General features: G+C 40.2%; 1 protein-coding gene across 2 annotated transcripts in view; it reads left to right on the top strand.

Annotated features, from left to right (window-relative positions):
• The window catches only part of cdon (cell adhesion associated, oncogene regulated), a 56,981-nt gene extending 36,916 nt beyond the window's left edge, over positions 1 to 20,065 (top strand). The window contains exons 8-19 of one of the 2 annotated variants that reach the window (XM_007552322.2): positions 959 to 1,221; positions 2,918 to 3,092; positions 4,531 to 4,650; positions 5,657 to 5,860; positions 6,464 to 6,645; positions 7,861 to 7,966; positions 12,002 to 12,124; positions 12,217 to 12,408; positions 13,427 to 13,707; positions 13,793 to 13,872; positions 17,556 to 17,779; positions 19,505 to 20,065. In XM_007552322.2, the coding sequence (XP_007552384.1) occupies positions 959 to 1,221; positions 2,918 to 3,092; positions 4,531 to 4,650; positions 5,657 to 5,860; positions 6,464 to 6,645; positions 7,861 to 7,966; positions 12,002 to 12,124; positions 12,217 to 12,408; positions 13,427 to 13,707; positions 13,793 to 13,872; positions 17,556 to 17,779; positions 19,505 to 19,665 (2,111 nt within the window). In that variant the 3' untranslated portion in view covers positions 19,666 to 20,065. Of the gene's footprint in view, positions 1 to 958; positions 1,222 to 2,917; positions 3,093 to 4,530; positions 4,651 to 5,656; positions 5,861 to 6,463; positions 6,646 to 7,860; positions 7,967 to 12,001; positions 12,125 to 12,216; positions 12,409 to 13,426; positions 13,708 to 13,792; positions 13,873 to 14,030; positions 14,437 to 17,555; positions 17,780 to 19,504 lie in introns of those variants that run through there. The other variant, XM_016671651.1, reaches the window with a different exon arrangement.
• Positions 20,066 to 20,499: the final 434 nt, after the last annotated feature.

Below are 20,499 nucleotides of genomic sequence, written 5' to 3'. Positions count from 1 at the left end.
ACCGGTGCGCAGCGGCAGAGCGCGGACCGGTGCGCAGCGGCAGAGCGGGCCGGCGCGCAGCGGCACCAGCAGCTTGTTACGGGACACTTAGCCCTGAAATGTAGAAAACCTCCCACTGCTCCCAGTTCAGCTCTGACCTCAGCGTCCAGTTTGTGTCGGCTGTTTGGATTCTCCAAGCCGCAGCGGTTTGGAGGAGAAAGATTATTATTATTTTTACTAAACTTAATTTTATTTTGTGTTTCAACATTTGTCTGCCTGTGATGTTGTTTTGTTGTGAAGCACAGCTGAGGCTGCTGTAAATGTTCTGCAACTTTAAACGGATCAAAATATAAATTAAGGTTCAGATTCTGATGATGCATAAATCTCAGCAGAAAGCTGACACATCCTGGAGACGATTTCCTCCTAAAATGTTGTTTTGTAATAGAAGCTAACTTTTCTTTCACTTTATTTTTTTTAATATTTCAGGGTTTATTTATTGTTTTTCTCTTGATCCATTTTTTAAAGGACAAAAATGTAATAATGCTGTTGGCTTTACATTAATTTATATATTTAAATCACACTTTTATCATTAATTATCTATTTCACAACTTGTTTTTAAGACCTGCATTTAGTTTTTTCATTTCCTGATCATCAAGAAGAAAAAATCAAGCTTTTCTCCTTTTTTGACTCACTGGACAACTTTAAAACTTTACAACTGAGTACATTTCAGGGTTTTAGCTGAAATTTACTCCTTATTTATGTTCTGTCTACAAAGGCCCAAATACGCGGCTGCAATTCTGAGATTAAAGTGAATGTTTTTCATCAGTGGATCCAATCCTCTTCCGTACTTTTTTGATGTTCGGTTTAGAGTTTAGACCTTAAGTTTTGACACATCCAGTAAGTGAACCGTAATCAATTCATGTGATTTATCTCAGATTTTGTCTCCTCTGACGTAGATCTGATATTTTTTCCCTCGCAGATCCACAGTTGGGATCCACTGCCGTTCTGCTGCCCCAGGCTTCACCATCGTTTCATCCGATTCAAAGCGACGAGAGCTTCCTGACCGAAGACGATGACCCGTTTAACGCGCCAGCTGACCGGAGCGGCGACCGGCCCACTCCGGAGGCGCCGATCATCATCAGCCCGCCGCAGACGCACAAACCGGACGTTTACGACCTGGAGTGGAGAGCGGGCCGAGACGGAGGCAGTCCCATCAGCGCTTACTTTGTTAAATACCGCAAGGTGAGAAACGTTTCTGCTGCCATTTTTATTCCCTCTGTTTGAACTGAAGTGACTGAAGCGAGTGAATCAAAAATGTAAGGAGGTGGCTGATGACTTTTAAAAGTAAAAATATTAATGAAATGTTAAGTGCTGCACAAAGTACACTGCAAAAACACAAAACCTTACCAAGTATTCCACTGCAAATATCTTAAAATAGGGCAAAACTAATAAGTAACTTTCAGCAAGATATTGAGACCTGTTTTAAGTCAATAATTCCTTAATATTGATGAAAAAGTTCTTGTTCCATAACAAGACATTTTCCCCATTGGCAGTTAATTTATCTGCCAGTGAACTTTTGTAAATAAATATTAAGAAATTATTGACTTTAAACAAGCCTCAATATCTTGTTGAAAAGTTAGTTTTAAGTTAGTTTGTCTTATTTCAAGTGTATTAAGATATTTGCACTAAAGACTAGACCAAAATTAGTTGGTAAGATTTTGTGTTTTTGCAGTTTATTCATATTTTTACAACCAAATTTTTAAAATAAATAGAATCACATCTATCCAGAGACATTAAGTGAAACGCCGACTTTGCAGCCAAATCAGCTTCTATTTAAATTATTAAACTTGGCTAAATATAGCAAGTGTTTTGCAAGAAAGTGGCTCAAATGCTTAAAAAGACGGAACATTTGTTCAGTCAAATCCAAAATAATTTGAAAACTAGGAGTTTTTATTGAAATACAGCAATAAAGTAATTTTTAAGCTTGGATCTACAATAGAGCTGAAAAATAAACCAATAATAATAATAAATATCATGATAACACTTAACAAATATGATACGTCTGATATCATTTTAAATATTCAGCATATAAAATAGCTAAGTAAGATTGGTGGCACCAACTAACTCACTCTATGTAACTCACTTTGGTTACCTAGCAACTTGTTCGTTCTTTGGTTACCTAGCAACAGCCTGCTGAGTAACCTGCAGCTTAAAGTTCTGAAAATTTGTCTCATAACTGCTTAAAAATAAAAAACGAGGTGGGGTGAGAACTGTGGATGAACCAGGACAGGACAGGTCATGTCTTCAGTTTGGCAATATTTCAGATATTTAAAACAAAAAAACTAATCAATAATTATGGATACTAACTGATATGAAACCAAATATTTTCACTACACAGCAAAAACACAAAAGCTTGCCAAGTATTTTTGGTCTAATTTAACAAGGGAATAATGTCTTGTTTTAATTATATACTTTAAAAAAATTCATATTAAAGAATTATTTTATTATCTAAAACATAAAACTAATCAATAATCATTGATATCGACTGATAAGAAATGCTTATATTGTGATACATTTCGCAGCCTTACTGCCCAGACCTAATCCACGATGAATAACATCCATTTTGTACAACAAAAAAACTACACTATTTGCTTGATTTTAGTTTCTTCCGGCAATTTTGTCCCATGTGACAGTGCAGTTTGGACACCCCTTCAGTACTTATTCCCCCTTTAAAAAATGTTCTGATTCAGCAGCCATCTCACTATAAAACTGCAGCAAAACCACTAAGGACAGCATTGGCAGCAGCACTCAATTTTGCTAAAGTTGGAAATTGTGACATAAATCTCCCAGGCCTTGTTTCTGAGCTTTAAAAAAAAATGCTGACCTGAAAAAAGCAAATTCCCTGTTGCTTACAGGCATCTGTGTGTTTCTGCATCAGGTTGACGACATGGGAGCAGTGGTGGGAAGCTGGCAGACGGTCCGAGTCCCCGGCAGCGAGAAAACTCTGCGGCTGTCGGAGCTGGAGCCCTCCAGCCTCTACGAGGTCCTGATGGTGGCTCGGAGCGCAGCGGGCGAGGGTCAGCCGGCCATGCTCACGTTCCGCACCGGAAAAGGTCGGTCCAGCTAACAAAACACACTTTTAACGATGAATAAACTGGTTTCAACACGTGTTTTTGGTCTAGTTTTCACTGCAGATATATTAGTGTGCTTGAAATGAGACAAAACTAACTTGCAAGTAACTTTCCAGAAAGATAAAGGAGCTTGTTTTAAGATTTCAGGAAAAGTACTATCACAGGCAGATTTTCTCACTTATAACAACACATTTTCCCATGGTAAACTAGACCAAACATACTTGGTAAGATTTTGTGATTTGCTGCACAGTGAAAATATTTGGTGTAGATTAGTGCTGGTTTATATGACTGAAAAACGGATCACGGTAAAAGCGGTCTAAATCACTCAATATCCAGATTTATTGATATTTTTTTTTGGTTTTAAATATCTGAAATACTGACAAACTGGTGGTGTTAATTTTTACTTTTAAGCAGCTATGAGTCACTGAGTGGTGAAAACTGAAACTGCTGCTGTGCAAGTTACTCAGCAGGTTGTTGCTAGGAAACCAAAGAATGGGCGAGTTGCTAGGTAACCAAAGAATGGGCGAGTTGCTAGGTAACCAAAGAATGGGCGAGTTGCTAGGAAACCAAAGAATGGGCGAGTTGCTAGGAAACCAAAGAATGGGTGAGTTGATTCAACTAACTTTTCTTAGCTAACCACTGTAGGTTTAGCAGCTAAAGCCGTTCCTCTGCCTACATCACCCAGAATGCTGTGCGGTTCTGGGTCAGAATTCAGTGAAATTATTGAAATTTGCATTAGGCGTATTATCTAATGATATTATGAGTCTATCGTGACATATACTATTAATGACTTATTATCCAGTCCTAGTTTAGATACATGAAAACAACAATGTTATTGTTGTGTTGCAAAGTTTTCCAGAGTCAGAAACTTTTAAGACTTTTATGACTATCAGTGTTCAGGTTTATAAAAAATTTTTTTTTTTTTTAAATGGTTATATTATCTGTATTTGAATGGAAATTATTAGCATATTAAAAGAATCTCAAATAGTTTTTGAGCAGCTTTTTAAAAAAATCAACATTAGCATCTCTGGTTTCCACACGTTCAAACTGTAAAGAAATCAATGTTGAAATTTCTCTAATTCCAGCTATTTGATCACTTGAAGGCATCCATTGAACATTAAAAATTCCTTCCCAGATTATCATCTTCATAGTAACAGTGACATCTCCTGATTCCACATGCTTCATCCCAATGAAGATGCTCTATTCAGAACAGAAGTTCATCAAAAGACACTTCAAACATGGCAGAAATTTCTGAAGATCCAGAAAATTACATTCATCTTCTCACATTTACAGCCATGTACTTTTTAAAATTCCAGGATACACAGCAAGATAGAAAATTGTTCATCAGCTTTAAATCTGCTGCTGGTTCCTGCTGCTAATGTTGTCTCACTCCCAGCTTTTTTTTTCATATTTTTTCCAGAAAAGACCATCTCTCCCAGTAATAAGAATCCTTCCAAGCCTTCCAGCATCCCAATTCCACCCAAGGTTCCAGAGGACCGACCCACGAAGACCAACTACGGCGTTGTCCTCCATGACAGACGTAGGTGTAGACCAGATCAGTATGACAGAATCATTCCCGTCATTCTGGATTCTGCAGACTTACTGGAAGAGAGGGACTGGGTCTAGTTACACACATCTTAATGCTTAAAAAAAGGAAGAAAGAAAGATCTCTGCTATGTTTTGCATGGAAGCACAAACAATGAACCAGGAGCTGACAGCATGTAACGACTCCTTGGAAGAGAAATGCTGTAAGCAGAAAATGTGTCAGTCTGCACACAGCATTGGGGTCACATTGTATGCATGTTTTACTCACTTTGCTACTACACTTTTTGCTTGGAGGTTCATCTCTTTCTTCAGCTAACCCTCTTTTCCTTCCACCCCTTCTGCCTCTGTCTCTGTGACTAAGAGCTGTAATAGTGAGTATGCATCTTTCAAAGTTTCATACATTCTTTTGTACTCATAACTAATAAGTGCAGTGTGTAAGCTAACATTAGCCGTTAAGCTAACGTTAGCTTAAATTTTTTCATTATCACGTTGGCTTACACTAACATTAAGGGTAACATTAACTTAATCTGCTCTGGAAGTTCACTTTAGCTTTGGCGTTGACATTAGCTAGGAAGCTAGCATTAGCTTAAATTCTTTCATTATCATGTTGGCTTATAATAATTGGTACATTATCTTAATCCATTCAGTAATGGAATAAAGTCATAATTTTAGAGAAACTTTATACTTTAACTTTATACCAAGCTTAAAATGAGGAATACTGAGCATCTTGTGACATTATAGTTGGTATCAAAAGGTAAAGTCCACATTAGAATTGGAGTCCAAATTAGCTAAGAAGCTAATGTTAGCTTAACATTATGGGTAACATTAAGTTAATCCTTTCTGTAAGTAAACTTGAGCTTTTATGTGTAAATTAGCCAGGAAGTTAATACTAGCTTAAAGACTATCCTGATCATGTTCACTTATGTTAGCATGTTAGGCAACAGAGTAAAGACTGCAATTCTGTCTTCATGAGTCCTGATGTTCATTTGATTCGTTCACAGTCCCAGAAGCTCCGGACCGTCCAACAATCTCCATGGCAACCGACAGTTCGGTCTACGTGGCATGGATCCCTCGAGCAAACGGCGGCTCCCCGGTCACAGCGTTTCGAGTGGAGTACAGGCGCGGCCGCAGCGCGGAGTGGATCGTGGCGGCGGATAACATCTCACCTCTGAAGCTGTCGGTGGAAATCCGCAATCTGGAGCCTGGTGAGGCTTCATGTTAGTCAGGAAAATCTAAATTAATCCAGCCAGATTTTCCCCTACAGCAACAACTCTTAGCAGAGTTGGGTGGAGAACTTTAAAAAGGCGACTCAACTGATCAAATTATCAGTCATTTAATATTCAAAAATTACATCATCAGACAGATCAAAATATAAAGTTACGTGGAAACTTTGGTATGTTAAAGATCAAAATTAAAATAATTTACATAAATCATAACAAACACAAATAAAAATTCATAATCAATTTCTTTAAAAATAAAACTTATGGAATTTTAACAAAAACTGCAGGTGTGTGTCTATGTCTGGTGAATTTTTAGTTAAAACGGTGTGTAAAGTATCCAGAAACTTTTACTGAAGTTCATAATAAATTTACTCAAGTAAAAAGTAAAAATACTCCAAAAAGTACATTTATTTTCTACAAATGAAATATAACTAGTTACTTCCCAACTCTGCTTTGTACCATCTTTCCTGCCATCTCCATCTACAATGACTCTTTGAAGAATCTGAATTAATATGAGTTGAGAAAACATTTTAATTTCCCTTTGGGATCAAAAAAGTATTTTTCAATCTGAATGTTTTCATGTGGCAGGGTCCACCTACAAGTTTCGGGTCCTGGCTTCGAACACGTACGGCGACAGCCTGCCCAGCACTCCCTCCAAGCCGTACCAGGTCCCCAACGCCAGCCCCCGCAAGGCCGACCGGCCCGTGGTCGGACCGCACATCCTGGCCACGGACGCCATCAGCGACACGCAGATCATGCTGCGCTGGACCGTGAGTCCACCAAAACAAACACTTTCATTTACAGCTATTTTTGTTTAGTTTATAGTTAAAATGTCTTGTTGCACTTGAAATAAGACAAAATTAACTTACAAGTGACTTTTCAGCAACACATAGAAGCTTAAGTTAATAATTCCTTACTATTTATGAAAAAAGTCAAATTTCCACTGCCAAATAAGTTTATTTTTCCCATGTTATAAGTGAAATAATCTGCCAATAATATTGATTAAAAATACTTGTTTCATTGGTATATTACTTCACTAATAGCAGAGAAAGAAATGTCTTGTTATAAATAAAATAATCTGCCAGTGGAACTAGTACTTTTTCCATCAATGTTAAGGAATTATTGACTTAAGTTAAATTATTTATGTCCAGCTTAAATAGTTACTTCTGCGTTAGTTTTGTCTGTTTGAAATGACGACAGAAAAGATGAAAACAAGATGGATTTCTGTCTTTTGGAGAAACTAAGAGAGAAACTTACTTTCATGTAGCTGAAAGAACCTGAGGCGTTTTGAAACAGTAAAGCACTCTGAACTTTTTATTTTTCTTGGTTCGTTCTTCTACTTTAGTAAAAAAATATTAAGCCTCCAAACTGATAGAGTAAGTAAAGAAGACATGTGAGAGCCACTGCGTCCTTCATATTCTCCCATGTTTTAGTATTTTCATCATATTTAAAAACAAATAAATAAAATATAGATGCTTTGGAAACATATACATATAAAAAGCATTAAAATAAAATGTTTTACAGAGATTAAAGAGGATTATTCCTGGCATTAACTAACCAACAAGGGATGTAAAAAAGCTAACAGCATTAGTATTCTTGTTAACTAGTTTAATGATTCTAGAACTGAATTGCAAAATTTTGAGAATTTTGCGTTAATATTTACGATGTTAACTTCCTGTATGTCGTGAATACCAGTTTCCTGCTTCCTGTGGCAGCTGAGATCAGATGTGTTCTGATTAAAGAAGAAATTTCCCTCTTTGTTCTGATTCTGCTGTTGGAGCTGCAGATGGATGCAGATAGTTCCCCTCATTTTCTCCACTTGATTTAAGCCGGCCTCATTATTTCCCCGAGCTTCGGGCAGACAGCGCAATCATCATGTGCTGATAACGAGGCCCACCATTAGCCGCGGGGGAAAATGGCCCCGCTTTGGGTTGTAATTGCCCGCTGATTTTCTGCCGTCTAACAAATGTGTTTTTTCCTGCCAGTACGACCCCTCGAGTAACAACAACACTCCGATCCAAGGCTTCTACATCTACTACCGACCCACGGACAGCGACAATGACAGCGACTACAAAAGAGACGTGGTGGAAGGTGAGAGAACCAGGCAGTTTACGGCAGACATATTGTGTAAAATTCACATTTTGCACGCTTTTGTACTTCCATCTTGGTCTCTACTGCTTCTAAAAACAATCCAGACAATTTAAAAATACAACTTTTTTTTTTTTTTTAAATAAGTTTGTGTTTTGGTGTTTGAAATATAAACTTTCTGAATGTAACGCCACAAACGAGCAGGCACGACCTCTCACCTAGTAACCCCAGCATAGCCCAGCCCGTTACCTAGCAACCCCAGCAAAGTCAAGCCTGTTGCTTAGCAACCCAACATGATACAGTTTACGCAGCAGTTCAAGCTCCAGAATGTTTGTTCAGCTGGTTTTACCGCTGTTCAGTGTTTGACTGACTATTAAGGCCATACTAAGAAAAAAAAAAAGATAAAATTATGAGAATAAAGTCATTTAAGAATAAAGTAGAATAAAATCATATTAATGAGAATAGCCATATTTCTACGAGGATAAAGATGTAATGTTATGACTCTATTCTCGCAATATTATTTTTTTTTATTTTCACAGCGTGGCCCTAATGCTCTGTAACAATGGCTGCAGGAAAAGACAAGTGCTTTGTTGTTGACTCACCATCCAGAATCCACTTTCTGCATTTTTGTTGGTGGTTCAGGAGGCTCAACTTCTGCTTTTCAAAGATCTACGGTTATATTATTGCGCCACTGAGTCACTCAGCTTCTCTAAATTGCTGTAATGTTTGTAGACAGCTGCATCGGTCTCTAGAAAATCCAGTGGCCCACTGGGCAGTTGACATGACAACCCAGACCATCACCGACTGGAACCACTGGACTTCAACCTTTCCAAACTTTGAGACCTTCATTTCCTAATGAAATGCAAACTTTACCTACCTTCCAGACAATGTTCTGAGATATGCATGGATGCAAAACTATTTGCAGTTATTTTATGTGCGAGTGTAAACGTTGATTTACTTGTTGAATCCCAATTATTAGCAGCTTATTAAAGTGACAAGAAGCCCTAAAACAACCCAAATAGGCAGAACTGAGCAGGTTAAAATCTCATTATCTAAGAATTATTTTGTACAAAAAAAAATATGCTGGACATGTTTTGTATAACACCATAAACCCTTCCTAACCTGTACAAGGAAGCATAACAGGTAACTTTTAAAGCACGCCGTAGATTGAGTTCACAGAGTGTTTGTCGACAGCCTTGTCCTGCCGTAGATGTAACCTCAGAGTGTCCAGATAAACTGGGAGCTGGAAACGTAACGGATACTGGGAGTAGTGAAGAAGGGACATCTCTCTCCGTCTGATTTATTGAGACAGGGTGTCTTCTGGGGTCTGTTTTTAATAAACGGTTGCCTGCTAATGGTACCGGGATGAAACCGGAGCCCGTTCAGAGGAAAGGGGCTCAGGTTGCTGCCTGGAATGCTAACAGTTGAGCCTGCTCCAGGAAGAGAAGGAGAGGCATCTACTTACCCAACACGACTCTGCAACATCTGAGCATTTGGCTTCCCAAACCCACCGCCTGGCTGGGCTCCAAAATATCAAAACAGCTGAAAATGTCACTCCAAGTTCAGAACATTAAACACTGCAAACAAACTGCAGCCATATTCAGAGGATTTCTGTCCAATTTGGAGACAATTTCAGGTTTTTCCAACCTCTAACTATTGGTCTACGTATATTTCTTAATTTGAAATCCAGGCAGCATGCTAATTTCAGCATTTTAAAGACAGCATACAAAAAACAGATGTTTATCAACACAACTGGGGTTGCACAGCAATGCATTCTGGGTACAGAATAAACGTATCGCATTAAGGGTGGAGAACATGAGGAGAGAAACCAGAAATGCTGCGTAAACGATCTTCACTCATTTCAAAATAAAAGCGTGAATATAAACGTCTATCTACTTGGAGAATTCTTAACAGTCGACAAACAAAATTTCCACACAAATGTTGTACTTTATTCAACCTAAAGTTTAAAAATGAGCCAAGTCAATTAGTGAAAAATTAGCTTCGCTGTTAGCACATTAGTAGATTAGTGGCAGAGTGCGCATCTGGTTCTCTGCTATCTGGTTTTATTTTGTCCCTGGAAGTTTCTTGTTTGAAATAAAGTTTAAGGAAAAAAGAGACAGAATGTGAGGAGAGGAAGCAGAACTAGACAGTCTTTAGGAAATCTAAGTGTGGTAAACGTTTTTAAAATCAGCAAAAATGCTAACATGCTAACTTAACTCCACTAATAGCGCAGTAGCGGAAGTGTGCCCATGACTGGATTTCCTTAAACACAGGAGGAAAAACCAAGTTTCAGCCGGTCAGGCAGGCTGATGGTGTTTGGAAAACGAGCCGTTTCAAAACTCTTACGTATGTAATAATCAGCAGTTAGTTACTTAGTAACCGCAGGAAAAAGCCCAGCCCGTTACCTAGCAACCCCAGCAGAGCTCTGCCCGTCACCTAGCAACCCCAACTGAGTTCTATCACGTTTGGTCAGTTGGTTTTACCGCTGTATGCGCTGCACAAAGCTGCTGCAAAATACATTTGTCGCTTTTCTTTCATAAAACAACAAATTTTAAATATTTTAATACAAACTTTATGCAATAAAAATACATTTTTATACAGATTTAAGTTATTCTCCTTTTTTATTATGATTAAAGATAAAATTGTGGTCTGTACATCACTAATTAACTTCCATATTTACTCCCATCACTCAGCCCTCGTACGTTCAGGCAGCAGCATGTTTTCAGAAGGTCACTTTGCACCACTCGGACCATAAGCAGCAGCTTATTTCAGCCTCATTTGTTGGAAATGTAGCGTTTCCACATCCACAGGCCGTTGTCTGGTGTGTGATTCTGCAGCGCGTTGCTGCGGTGTGACAGTATGTGGTTGTTGAGCCGTGGGGAATGTACGGAGTGGGAATACTGGAGGCCAGCCAGAGCAAACATGAAGCGGCCATATATGGAGCTGGAACAGAGCGATGTGACCGTCTGGGTCCTGCCTGGTCTGCTGTTGTGGTTGTGAACAGGGACTGCACTGAAAATGAGACCAGGGGAAAACTCTTGGTTAACAAATCCTGGCTCCTTGGAGGGGAAATATACAGAAATGTGGTTTAAATTTCTCCACCACTCTCTACAGGAGGGCTGTGGAGGCTGAAAACCTGAAACAGCACAGAATTTGATGTTTCCAGGTATAAGGAATGAAAACACGGAAATAGACAAAATATTTGTTTCCAGACTTCATTATTCCAAAAAAATGTCTTTCTTTCCTTCCTTAGTCACATTATCTTTCAGAATCAGTTTTATTTATCAGGTTTCTGCACAAAGACATTTGAATTTCCTCCTTCGTTTTGTTTCCTTAATTGGTTTTCTTGTGTTTTTATTCCATCTTTTTTTCTCTGTTTATTCTTCATTCATTCATTGGTCTCCTAGTCTGCTTCCTTCCTTGGTCTTCATGTCTTTCCTTATTAGCTTGGTAAGGAAAGCTGGTTTCCTTTATTTCTTCCCTAGTCTCCTTGTGTCCTTCCCTCCATCCTTGCTATCTCTATGCCCTTCCTTGCTACCTTACTCTCCTTGCAGGCTTTTTTCCCTTCTTGTTTTCCTTGTATACTTCTTTCCTTTCCAATTCTCATTGTGCTCTTCCTTCCCTGGTTTCCTTCTTTTCTACCTTGGTCTTTGTGTCCTTCATTCATTCCATCCTTTTGCTCTATGTGTCTTTCCTTCCTTCCTTCCTTCATCTTCTTGTATGCTTCCTTCGTTGGTTTCCTTGTGTCTTTCATTCCTTCCCTGGTCTCATCGTGTCCTTCCTTCTTACCTTTGCCTCCTTCCTCCCTTCCTAGTTCTTCATGTGTCCTTCATCCCCTCTTTGATTTTCTTCCGTTATCTCCTTGTTTTTTAATTTCCTTCCTTCCTTGGTCTACTCGTTTCCTTCTCTTGTTGTCCGTCCTTGCTTCCTTTAATTTAAAAATGATCTAAAACTACTCGGTAAATGTGATTCCTCGTCCTTAAAGCAACCCGACCGTATCTTCATGAGTATCTCTGACTTCCTGTCTCGTCGTCTCAGGTGTGAAAACCTGGCACATGATTGGCCACCTGCAGGCAGAGACGTCCTATGACATCAAAATGCAGTGCTTCAACGGCGGTGGGGAGAGCGACTACAGCAACGTGATGATCTGTGAGACCAGAGGTGAGAGTTTCAGCCTCTAGTGTTGATAATGATGATGTCATCAGCAAACGCTTCTCCTCTGAAGCTGCCGCTCCTCTTCTTCTTCCCTGCAGCTCGTCAGTCTCCGGATTCGCCCAGTCAGCACCCCTTCACCCCGCCCGGCCCGCACCCTACGGACCCCCAGACGTCGCCCGGCAGTCTGCTGTACCTGATCGTTGGCTGCATGCTGGGAGTGATGTTGCTCATCCTGCTGTCCTTCATCGCCATGTGTCTGTGGAGGAACCGGCAGCAGAACAACATGCACAGTGAGACCAACGACTGATTATGCAAAAATCACATTTTGCACATTTTTGTACTTCAATTTGGGTCTCAACTGCTTCTAAAAACCTTTAAAAAAGCAGATTTTTGACGATAAACAGCAGATCTTGATGCTCAATTCTCTTTTTTTGTGTTGGTTTTATCGCTGTACGGTTGCTGCTGAAACGGCGAGTTTTGTTGTTGACTTACAGTCCAGAAAAGGTTTATGTAATGTTCAAAGACGGTTGTATACTTACACATCTGTTTACACCCATAAGTGAAAACGGATGCAGACGTCAAGTTAGGGGGCGTGGCTAACAGCAGACACCTGGAAACGGCTCATTCTGAAATGTCGTGTTTTATATGGCCTACAGAGCTATCCTAACCTGTTCAGGGAAACATAACAGGTCACCTTTAGTAATCGTTGGCTCCGCGGCGGCTTGTGAGTCATATTCCAGTGCATGTACATGTCCCGAGGTGATTGCAAAACTGTTGGCTTATGGTTCAGTACGTTCGCTCCTTGACCTTCTGGATGTGGAAATAGTTGTGGGTTTTAAAGCTTTGGGGGAAATTTGAAAAGGAGTCAGAGGTCTACGCTTCCTGCAGCCTTTTTCCCATCATTCATTGGGCTTCCTCAAGTGAGCTAAAGGTTTTTTTTTACTGGAAAATTAACTTTGTTTGGTCAGTGCGAATAAACAAACCTTACATTTTATTATAGATTAATCAGATTGGTAAGATCAATATTTCAACCTGTTGGTTGAATCAGTAACAACCTCTGTTGCAGTTGCTAGGTAACAGTGCAGAGCCTGCTGATTTGTGATGTTGCATTTCAAATGTTTTTGAAATGGCTAATTTTCCAGACACCAACAAACATTAACCTGTTGCAAAAAACAGCTGGCTTGGGTTGAGTTGTTTTTAGAAGCGGTTGAGACCCAAATGGAAATACAAAAAGTGAATTTTGCACAATAAGGCTCGATTTTAAGGTTCAAAGGAGCTAAAGCTCTCAGTTTATGCCCCGCATTGCAGAGTATGACCCTCCTGGCTACCTGTACCAGCCGGCGGACCTGAACGGCCACGTGCTCGAGTACACCACGCTGACGGCGGGCGGCGGGCGCGTGAACGGGGGCGTTCACGGCGGCTACGGCGGCCAGATGTTGCCTCAGGGCTGCCATCACCTCCACCACAAACTCCCCAACGGCTTGGCGATGCTCAACGGCTCCAGTGGCTTCGTCCCGCACGGCCACGACGGCACCCTGCCCCACAGCACCCACGAGTGTGAGCACCCGCACCTCCACCACCACCTGAACGTGAGTTCTCCGCCGGCGGCCGGAGCAGACGGGTCTGTGCGCTGTTCTTTGGAGGCTAACTCAGATGTTGGTGTTGTGTTGTCAGGGTGGGAGTTTGTACACGGCTCTTCCTCAGAAAGAGACATCGGAGTGTATGAGCTGCCAGAACCTCTGCAACAACAACAGGTGGGAGGAAGTTCGTAAAGACAATGGAGATTCTTCTGTTCAAACTGCCTTCCTTTATTCCTGTTTTTCTTTCTTTCTCTTTTTTCTTTCCTTCCATGGCCTCTTTGTCTCCTTCACTCCTTCCCTGGTCTCCCTTTGTCTCATTCATTTCTTCCAAGGTCTCCTTGTGACCTTCCACTCCACGCTGTTGTTTTTTATTTTTAAGCAGTTACGAGGAATGGTGGGGAAACCTTCAACTGCTGCTGCAGAAGTTACTTAACAGGTTGTTGCTAGGTAACCAAAGAATGGATGAGTTGCTAGGTAACCAAAGAATGGATGAGTTGCTAGGTAACCAAAGAGTGAGTTAGTTGATTCCACCAACCTAGCTGAGCTAGCCTTGAGAGGCTGCGCGGCTAAGGCTTTCCTCTGCCTACATCCCCCAGAATGCTGTGTGGTTCTGGATCGGAGTTCAGTGAAATTATTGAATATGATACAATATTCAATCATTTCATGTTGAATACTTAATCATATTTAGTATTAAATAACTGCACAACTCAGAAGAGATTATTGGAAATAAGTCACTAATAGGAAAAAAACACTAATAGGAAAACCCCCCCATTAAAATCAGAAATTGAAATCGCCCAGCTGTACGTCAGGCTATTCTGAGTTATATTATTATTGGGCATGCTATGCTAGGTTAATATCAAGATGCTTAAACTCTTTTTTTTAAACACCAGTCTGAATTGCATGTAGACAATTGTTAGAAACAAAAACTTACTGTTTTTAACACTAAAAGTTTGGCATAACATTATGACTCATTGGGAGAGGAAAATATTCAAGTCCAATGGAGCCGCTTATTAAGAGCAGCCTTTCCCCTGGCATTGGTCGAAGTATATTTTTCAACTGATATCACAAAAACTTAAAACTGGTTTTGATTTGGTTGATGAAGGTGGTTTTATGTCTTTTAGGCAAATACAAATTAAGCATGATGTTTTACAGAAGGACTTCTTTAGTTTTATCCAACTAAGACATTTTGTGCAATCATCACTTACTTTTCCAGATGACCAGCCAAGCTTAAATCCCGTAGAACATTTTCTTAAATTTAATGAGCGTTCCAACCATAAAAAGAAATTGATTTCTTTTTTTTATGGGCAACTAATGATGCTAAATCCTCTTCCAAATGAAAAGTCCAAAACCCACTGGGAAACGGATTTGCAAGTTGAGATTAACAGCGAAACATGGTCAAGGGCCATTTTACTAACAAAAAAACATGTTTTTCTGCAACAGACAAAGGGAAAACAGAAGCATAATCTACACAGGCTACAACGTACCACACAGTTTATGCAGAAACTTCACCCTCAATGTTCAGCTCTCTATAAACACAACTCAAACGTGGGCGACTATTGTCACTGTATTGGGCTTTGCATGTTTAGAAAACATGCTGAGCTCCGTTTCGACGATTCCTACGGACAAACCTACATTGTTTCTTTATTTGGATAGTCTTTAAGGCAAACTTCAATATCTATCGAGACGTTGAATTCAGTTACAGTGGATCCAGGGACAGCCGCCTTCGGTGAACCAAAACTGCAACATTTGTTACATTTTCAGTTGGTTTGGTTCGCTTTTGAAAAACATGTTCCCCTCCTCGACTGTGGTGGCACTGCACCAAGAATTACTGAAGGAAATGAAAAAAAAAACATCTGAAGAAGACACTGAGCGCAACTTCCTTCTTTATGAAATGGAAACAAAAATGGAGTGGCGTCATATTTTAGCGGTTGTAGGATTTCTCTATTTTTTGTTTGGTAAAAAAACCAGAAGCTATACCTACTAGCGCTAGACTCTCAAGTTTTTTGTCTATTTACCCAGAATGCCCTGCACTGTAGTTCACTTCCTGCTTTTGGAGCAGTGTTTGGTCCGCTTGACGTTCACATCAGCATTCGAACCGCACCTGAAGGTCAACCAACCCGACATCTAGGTTTGTAGCCAGACTGGAGTTTGCTTTTTTTGGTTGGCATCAGAGTTTGATTACATATTCACACCTCCTCAAAGAAACCGGACCTTCTAAACAAATGAGCTAGAGGTAGATTAAAGTGGACTAAACAAACGTGTTAGCCTAGCGCTAGCGGGAGAAATGGCTTGTTGTCCTTTACCAAAGACAAAACAGAAATCCTACAACTGCTAAAATCTGACACCACTCTGTTTTTTTTTTACTTTTTGTGAAGAAGGAAGTTACGCTCATTGTCTTTGTCAGAGGTTTTTATGTAATTTGCTTCAGTGGTTTTTGGAGCAGCGCCCCCACAGGTGAGGAGGGGAACAGATTTTTTTGAAGGGTTTTGTTCATTTGACACAGTGCAGAGAGAAATAGAAGCACAGCAACTGAAAATGTAACAAATGTTGCAACTTTGGTCCCCAATCGAACAGAGCCTAGAAGACTACCGACTGTGAAAACACCCTGAGATACAATGGAAGAAAAATGTTAATGAAGTGGGAAGTAGGGCAGTTATGCTAGTTGACTTTGACATCCTAACACGTACATGTGATTTTCGGTTTCAAAATAAGGCGACTCTCACCATCTTGTGACAGACCATCAATGGAACAGGTGTTTAAATTGGCTAACTTAATTTGAACGTAGTCTCTGCTGCTATGACAGCTAGTCGAACTGCTGCCAGTCGGTTGCCACGGCAATGGATGTGCATGTGGAGGGAAGCCAACACAGGGAGAACGAGTAAACAGAAGCGTATCGAATTGTTCTCCACCAGTTTTTCTGCGTTATTTTTACTTTGTTGTGGACGAACTGCAGCCACTGTGGTTTCTGGAAAATCAACAAACGACAAAAACGGGACTAATTCCCTCCGTCATCAAATAAGATACAGTATATCATAAAGTATTGAACGAACTATGGCTCCTACAGCAGTAATTAGGTGAAATTAAATTAATAGTCCGAAATAAAAGAGGAATTTTTTTAATCTTCAGTTGCATCTTAAGAAAACTGACAGAAGCTGAACAGTTTATAGATTTATATCTAATACATATTTTAAACATCAAAACATCTGAAATATTCTTAATTTTTTATAGAACTCAAATAAGAAATAAGTGACAGATACTTCCCGTTTGTAATTGCGCCTGCAGATGCACGTCGCTAGCATTAGCGGCTAATTGGTATAATTTGGTAATGTATATTGACGTACAGGAGGGCATGCCACACTTTTCAGATTTAAAATATTTGGTCTGTAATTTCAAATCCCCACATTTCCTGATGGTTTGCAGTTTTACCTGGGGGGAAAAAAAATAATCTGAAAATGCTTAAATGATGCAGAACAGTTAGTCTTGGTTAAAATATTAAATATTCCTCACATTTTATAAGGCGGAGCTGACAGATTGTGCTTCTGAGGCCCAAACGGACTCGCACACACAGACGGAGATGCAGCTCCGGCCTCCTGTTTGCCCTGTTTATGTGTTTAAGAGTCTCCAGCATCACAGTTTACTCTGTGTGCATCCAGCCGGCAGACCTAATGAGCTCTGTGTTTATTTACCTCCGGCTGCTGGGGAGATGGAGGGGGCGGCGTCACAATCACATCGTGTACCGATGAAGCGTCGTCGAGGTCGGAAACTTAGAAACCACAACGTGTCACGGTTTGGCCAGCCGGTTTGGATCCGTTCCTGATTTGTTTTGGTATTGATCCCGTCTCTCCGTCTCCGACCAGATGCTACAGTAAAACCAACGGCGCTGCGCCGCTGATGCACCGCGTGGCGCCGTGCCACCAGGACGGGCTGGAGATGGTTCCGCTGGGCCAGGTTTCCCCGCAGTGCCGCGGGTCTGACCCCGGCGCCGGCTTCCAGCCGCCGGACGGGAACAGAGGGTCCTCGCCTTCCCAGCATTCCTGCTGTCTGATCCGGAACACTGAAAACTCTCCGGGGGACAGCACCGGTGATTTATTTATTATTATTCTTATTTTAAAGCATATTTGTTCAAATTCAATAATATTTTAATGATCCTGAAGGGAAATTAAATAAAATGTTGTCCATCTGGGTTCAGATTAGTGAAGAAAGTGGATCAGAAACTATAAAGTAGACACACACTGATCCGATATTAATATCTGTATTGGTCTGATATTGGAAAAAATATTCTAGATCTGCTATCTGTGACAATAGGCAGATCTATTCAGTCTAATTCTATGCTTTATTATTTAATTTACATTTTATTTAGAATTCCTAATTGTTCTTTCTGAACCATTTGTTTCAGGGTTTTTTATTTTACATGTTTGACCAATAGGAACATTTTTGTCAGTTTGTTTTATTTATTTTACATTGGCTGTTAAATTTCTAATTGCACTTTGGTCTGTCATGGCTGGGTCCCAGAAGTTAAAGCGATAAACGATAATGTTGTCGTTTTGAGGCAATTTTCAAGTAATATAATGGTAATAAAGGCATAATAATGCAAGAACACAATCTCAAAGACCAATAAACTTTAAATCCTACTGAACATTTAACACTGGAACTGGACAACATTTTAAATATCCAAAATAAATCAACGGAACAACAAATAAATTACTAAGTCTCTGTAAATAAAAGTATCCTCTGAAATAAAGTTAAGACCAAAACACCAGACTGAAGACTTTGTCCACAGCTAATGCCAACACACTGCATTCACGTTTGTTGTGAAGGGTGTAAATACTTTTCATTGTTAGTCTAAAACTGCTGTTTTAAAGGGGAAGCATTATGTCTTTTCAAGGCTCTTTGTGCCATGTTGTAGTGCAATAAAGTATTGTACAGGTACAGGTTCTCGTATATATCAAACATGACTTAAAAGAAATTTTCCTTCCTGATTTAATGCCTTGAAATTGGGCCTCTGTCTCTTTAAAAACTCCAGCTCTTTCTGAAGCTTCTGGAAGTCATCCCAACATGGCTCCTCTACTAACCATTTAACATTTTTACCAGCATTTCAGTGAGAAGTAGCTCCTATAATGAGATGCACAGTTCCACTAATTGCTGCTGGCTAGTCTGAAGGAGCTGAGTGGGTGTGGAGTTGGGTCCAATCAGGCGTTTTGCACTGCTGAATGGTTGCCATGGAGATTAAAGTATGTCTAACACATGCAGGAAAGAATCAAAGCAACACTCCATGTTTGTTTTAGATGGGAGAATAACATTATAGCATAAAGTAAAGCGCAAAAGAAATTGATTTTTTTATGACGCCGCCCCTTTAAGAGCTCCAAGGCTCTCATAGTTCAGCAGTGAACTGTCACCACTGTGGTTTTATATCAGCATTTCTCATGTTTGCAGACAAACTTTGCAGCAAAGCCACAAATTGCACCGTGAGCTTCTCCAGAATCCGTCCTCTTTTCTCCAGTGTACACAGAACAAACTTTACAGACCAACAAAAAGATTTACAAAGTAGGAGAAAGCATAACAGCAACAAAAACTAAATAAACAAATAAAAACAAGGAGGTATATATTAAATGGATACAAAAAACAGAACATAATCAAGTGGTGTGACAAGAAAAACAATTAAATAAAATTGTTTCCTTTAATCTTTGGAGTTATTTTTTGATTTGCTGTAGATATTTTATTTTTTTTTTTATTTTATTTTATTTTTTTTAAGTACAAACTGGAAAGCCGTCTCACCTCTCTCTCTCTGTGTTTGCGGTTTCTGCAGCGGAGGACGAGCCGGAGGACAGCGTGGAGACGGAGGACCAGGTGGTGTCCTCCTGGGACGGGCTGGGCCTGCCGGACCTGGACTGCGATGAGAAGCCCGGCTGGATCTCCAGCAGCAGGCTGGTGGGAGAGCTGATCCCGGCCGGCCCGCAGGAGGCCTGAGCCCAGCCGGCGGGAACACTGGGAGGACTGGGAGGAAGACAGAGACACTAAATGTGACGGTGAAACGGGACTGAGACAAAATGGACGTTAAGGAATGAAAAGACTCAGAGATGGAAACAAAACAAAAACTCCTAATCCCACTGGAGGGAAAACCTATGAAACATCAAGAACTCTTTAGAAGACTTATTTATTTTTTGTAGTAGTAAAATATTATTTCATATGAATGTATCTGTTTAAAAGAAAAAAGTTTGCCTTTTATATTATTTATGCCTTTTGGATGAGAAATACTTTTATTTTTGTTGTTTTGTCCCTTTGTGTCCCGCTCCAAGCTGTGGAGATTAGCGACTGTTTGTGTAAAGTTTTGTAATAATATAAAAAGAAGATATGGGAGACAAACGTCCGTCCTCTCAGGATGTCCTTCTGTCCCCGGCCTCGGTCCAGCCCTTTGATGTGGTGACCTTTGAACTCCGGGAACACACCCTGCTCTGTTCGGATCCGGCTGGCTGCGCCGCGCTTTGCCGGATACTCGATAGCTCATCACTTTCCGCAAAATGCACGGCGGCTTTGAGAGCAGCGCTGATCTTTTGACCCCAATCTGTTGCAGAAGTGAAGCGGTTGCGCTAACAGTGATGCCCAATGTCTGATGCTAATCTGGAGTTTTACAGGATGTAATCTCTGTTTACACGGCAAATCTGCAACCAGTGGACGAAAAGACCGCAAATTAAGTATGAAGATTTTACAGAAGAGGACTAGGACCACTGATAGAAAAAAAATATGATTTTAATCTCAGAAATCTGGCTTCCACTGTCCAAATTCTCCCTTTTAATCTCAAAA

The sequence above is a fragment of the Poecilia formosa genome, unplaced genomic scaffold (assembly GCF_000485575.1).
Source record: "Poecilia formosa unplaced genomic scaffold, Poecilia_formosa-5.1.2 Scaffold48, whole genome shotgun sequence".
Lineage (NCBI taxonomy): Eukaryota > Metazoa > Chordata > Actinopteri > Cyprinodontiformes > Poeciliidae > Poecilia > Poecilia formosa.
The sequence above is the reverse complement of the archived record's forward strand: the minus strand, read 5'-3'. Positions and strand labels throughout refer to the sequence as shown.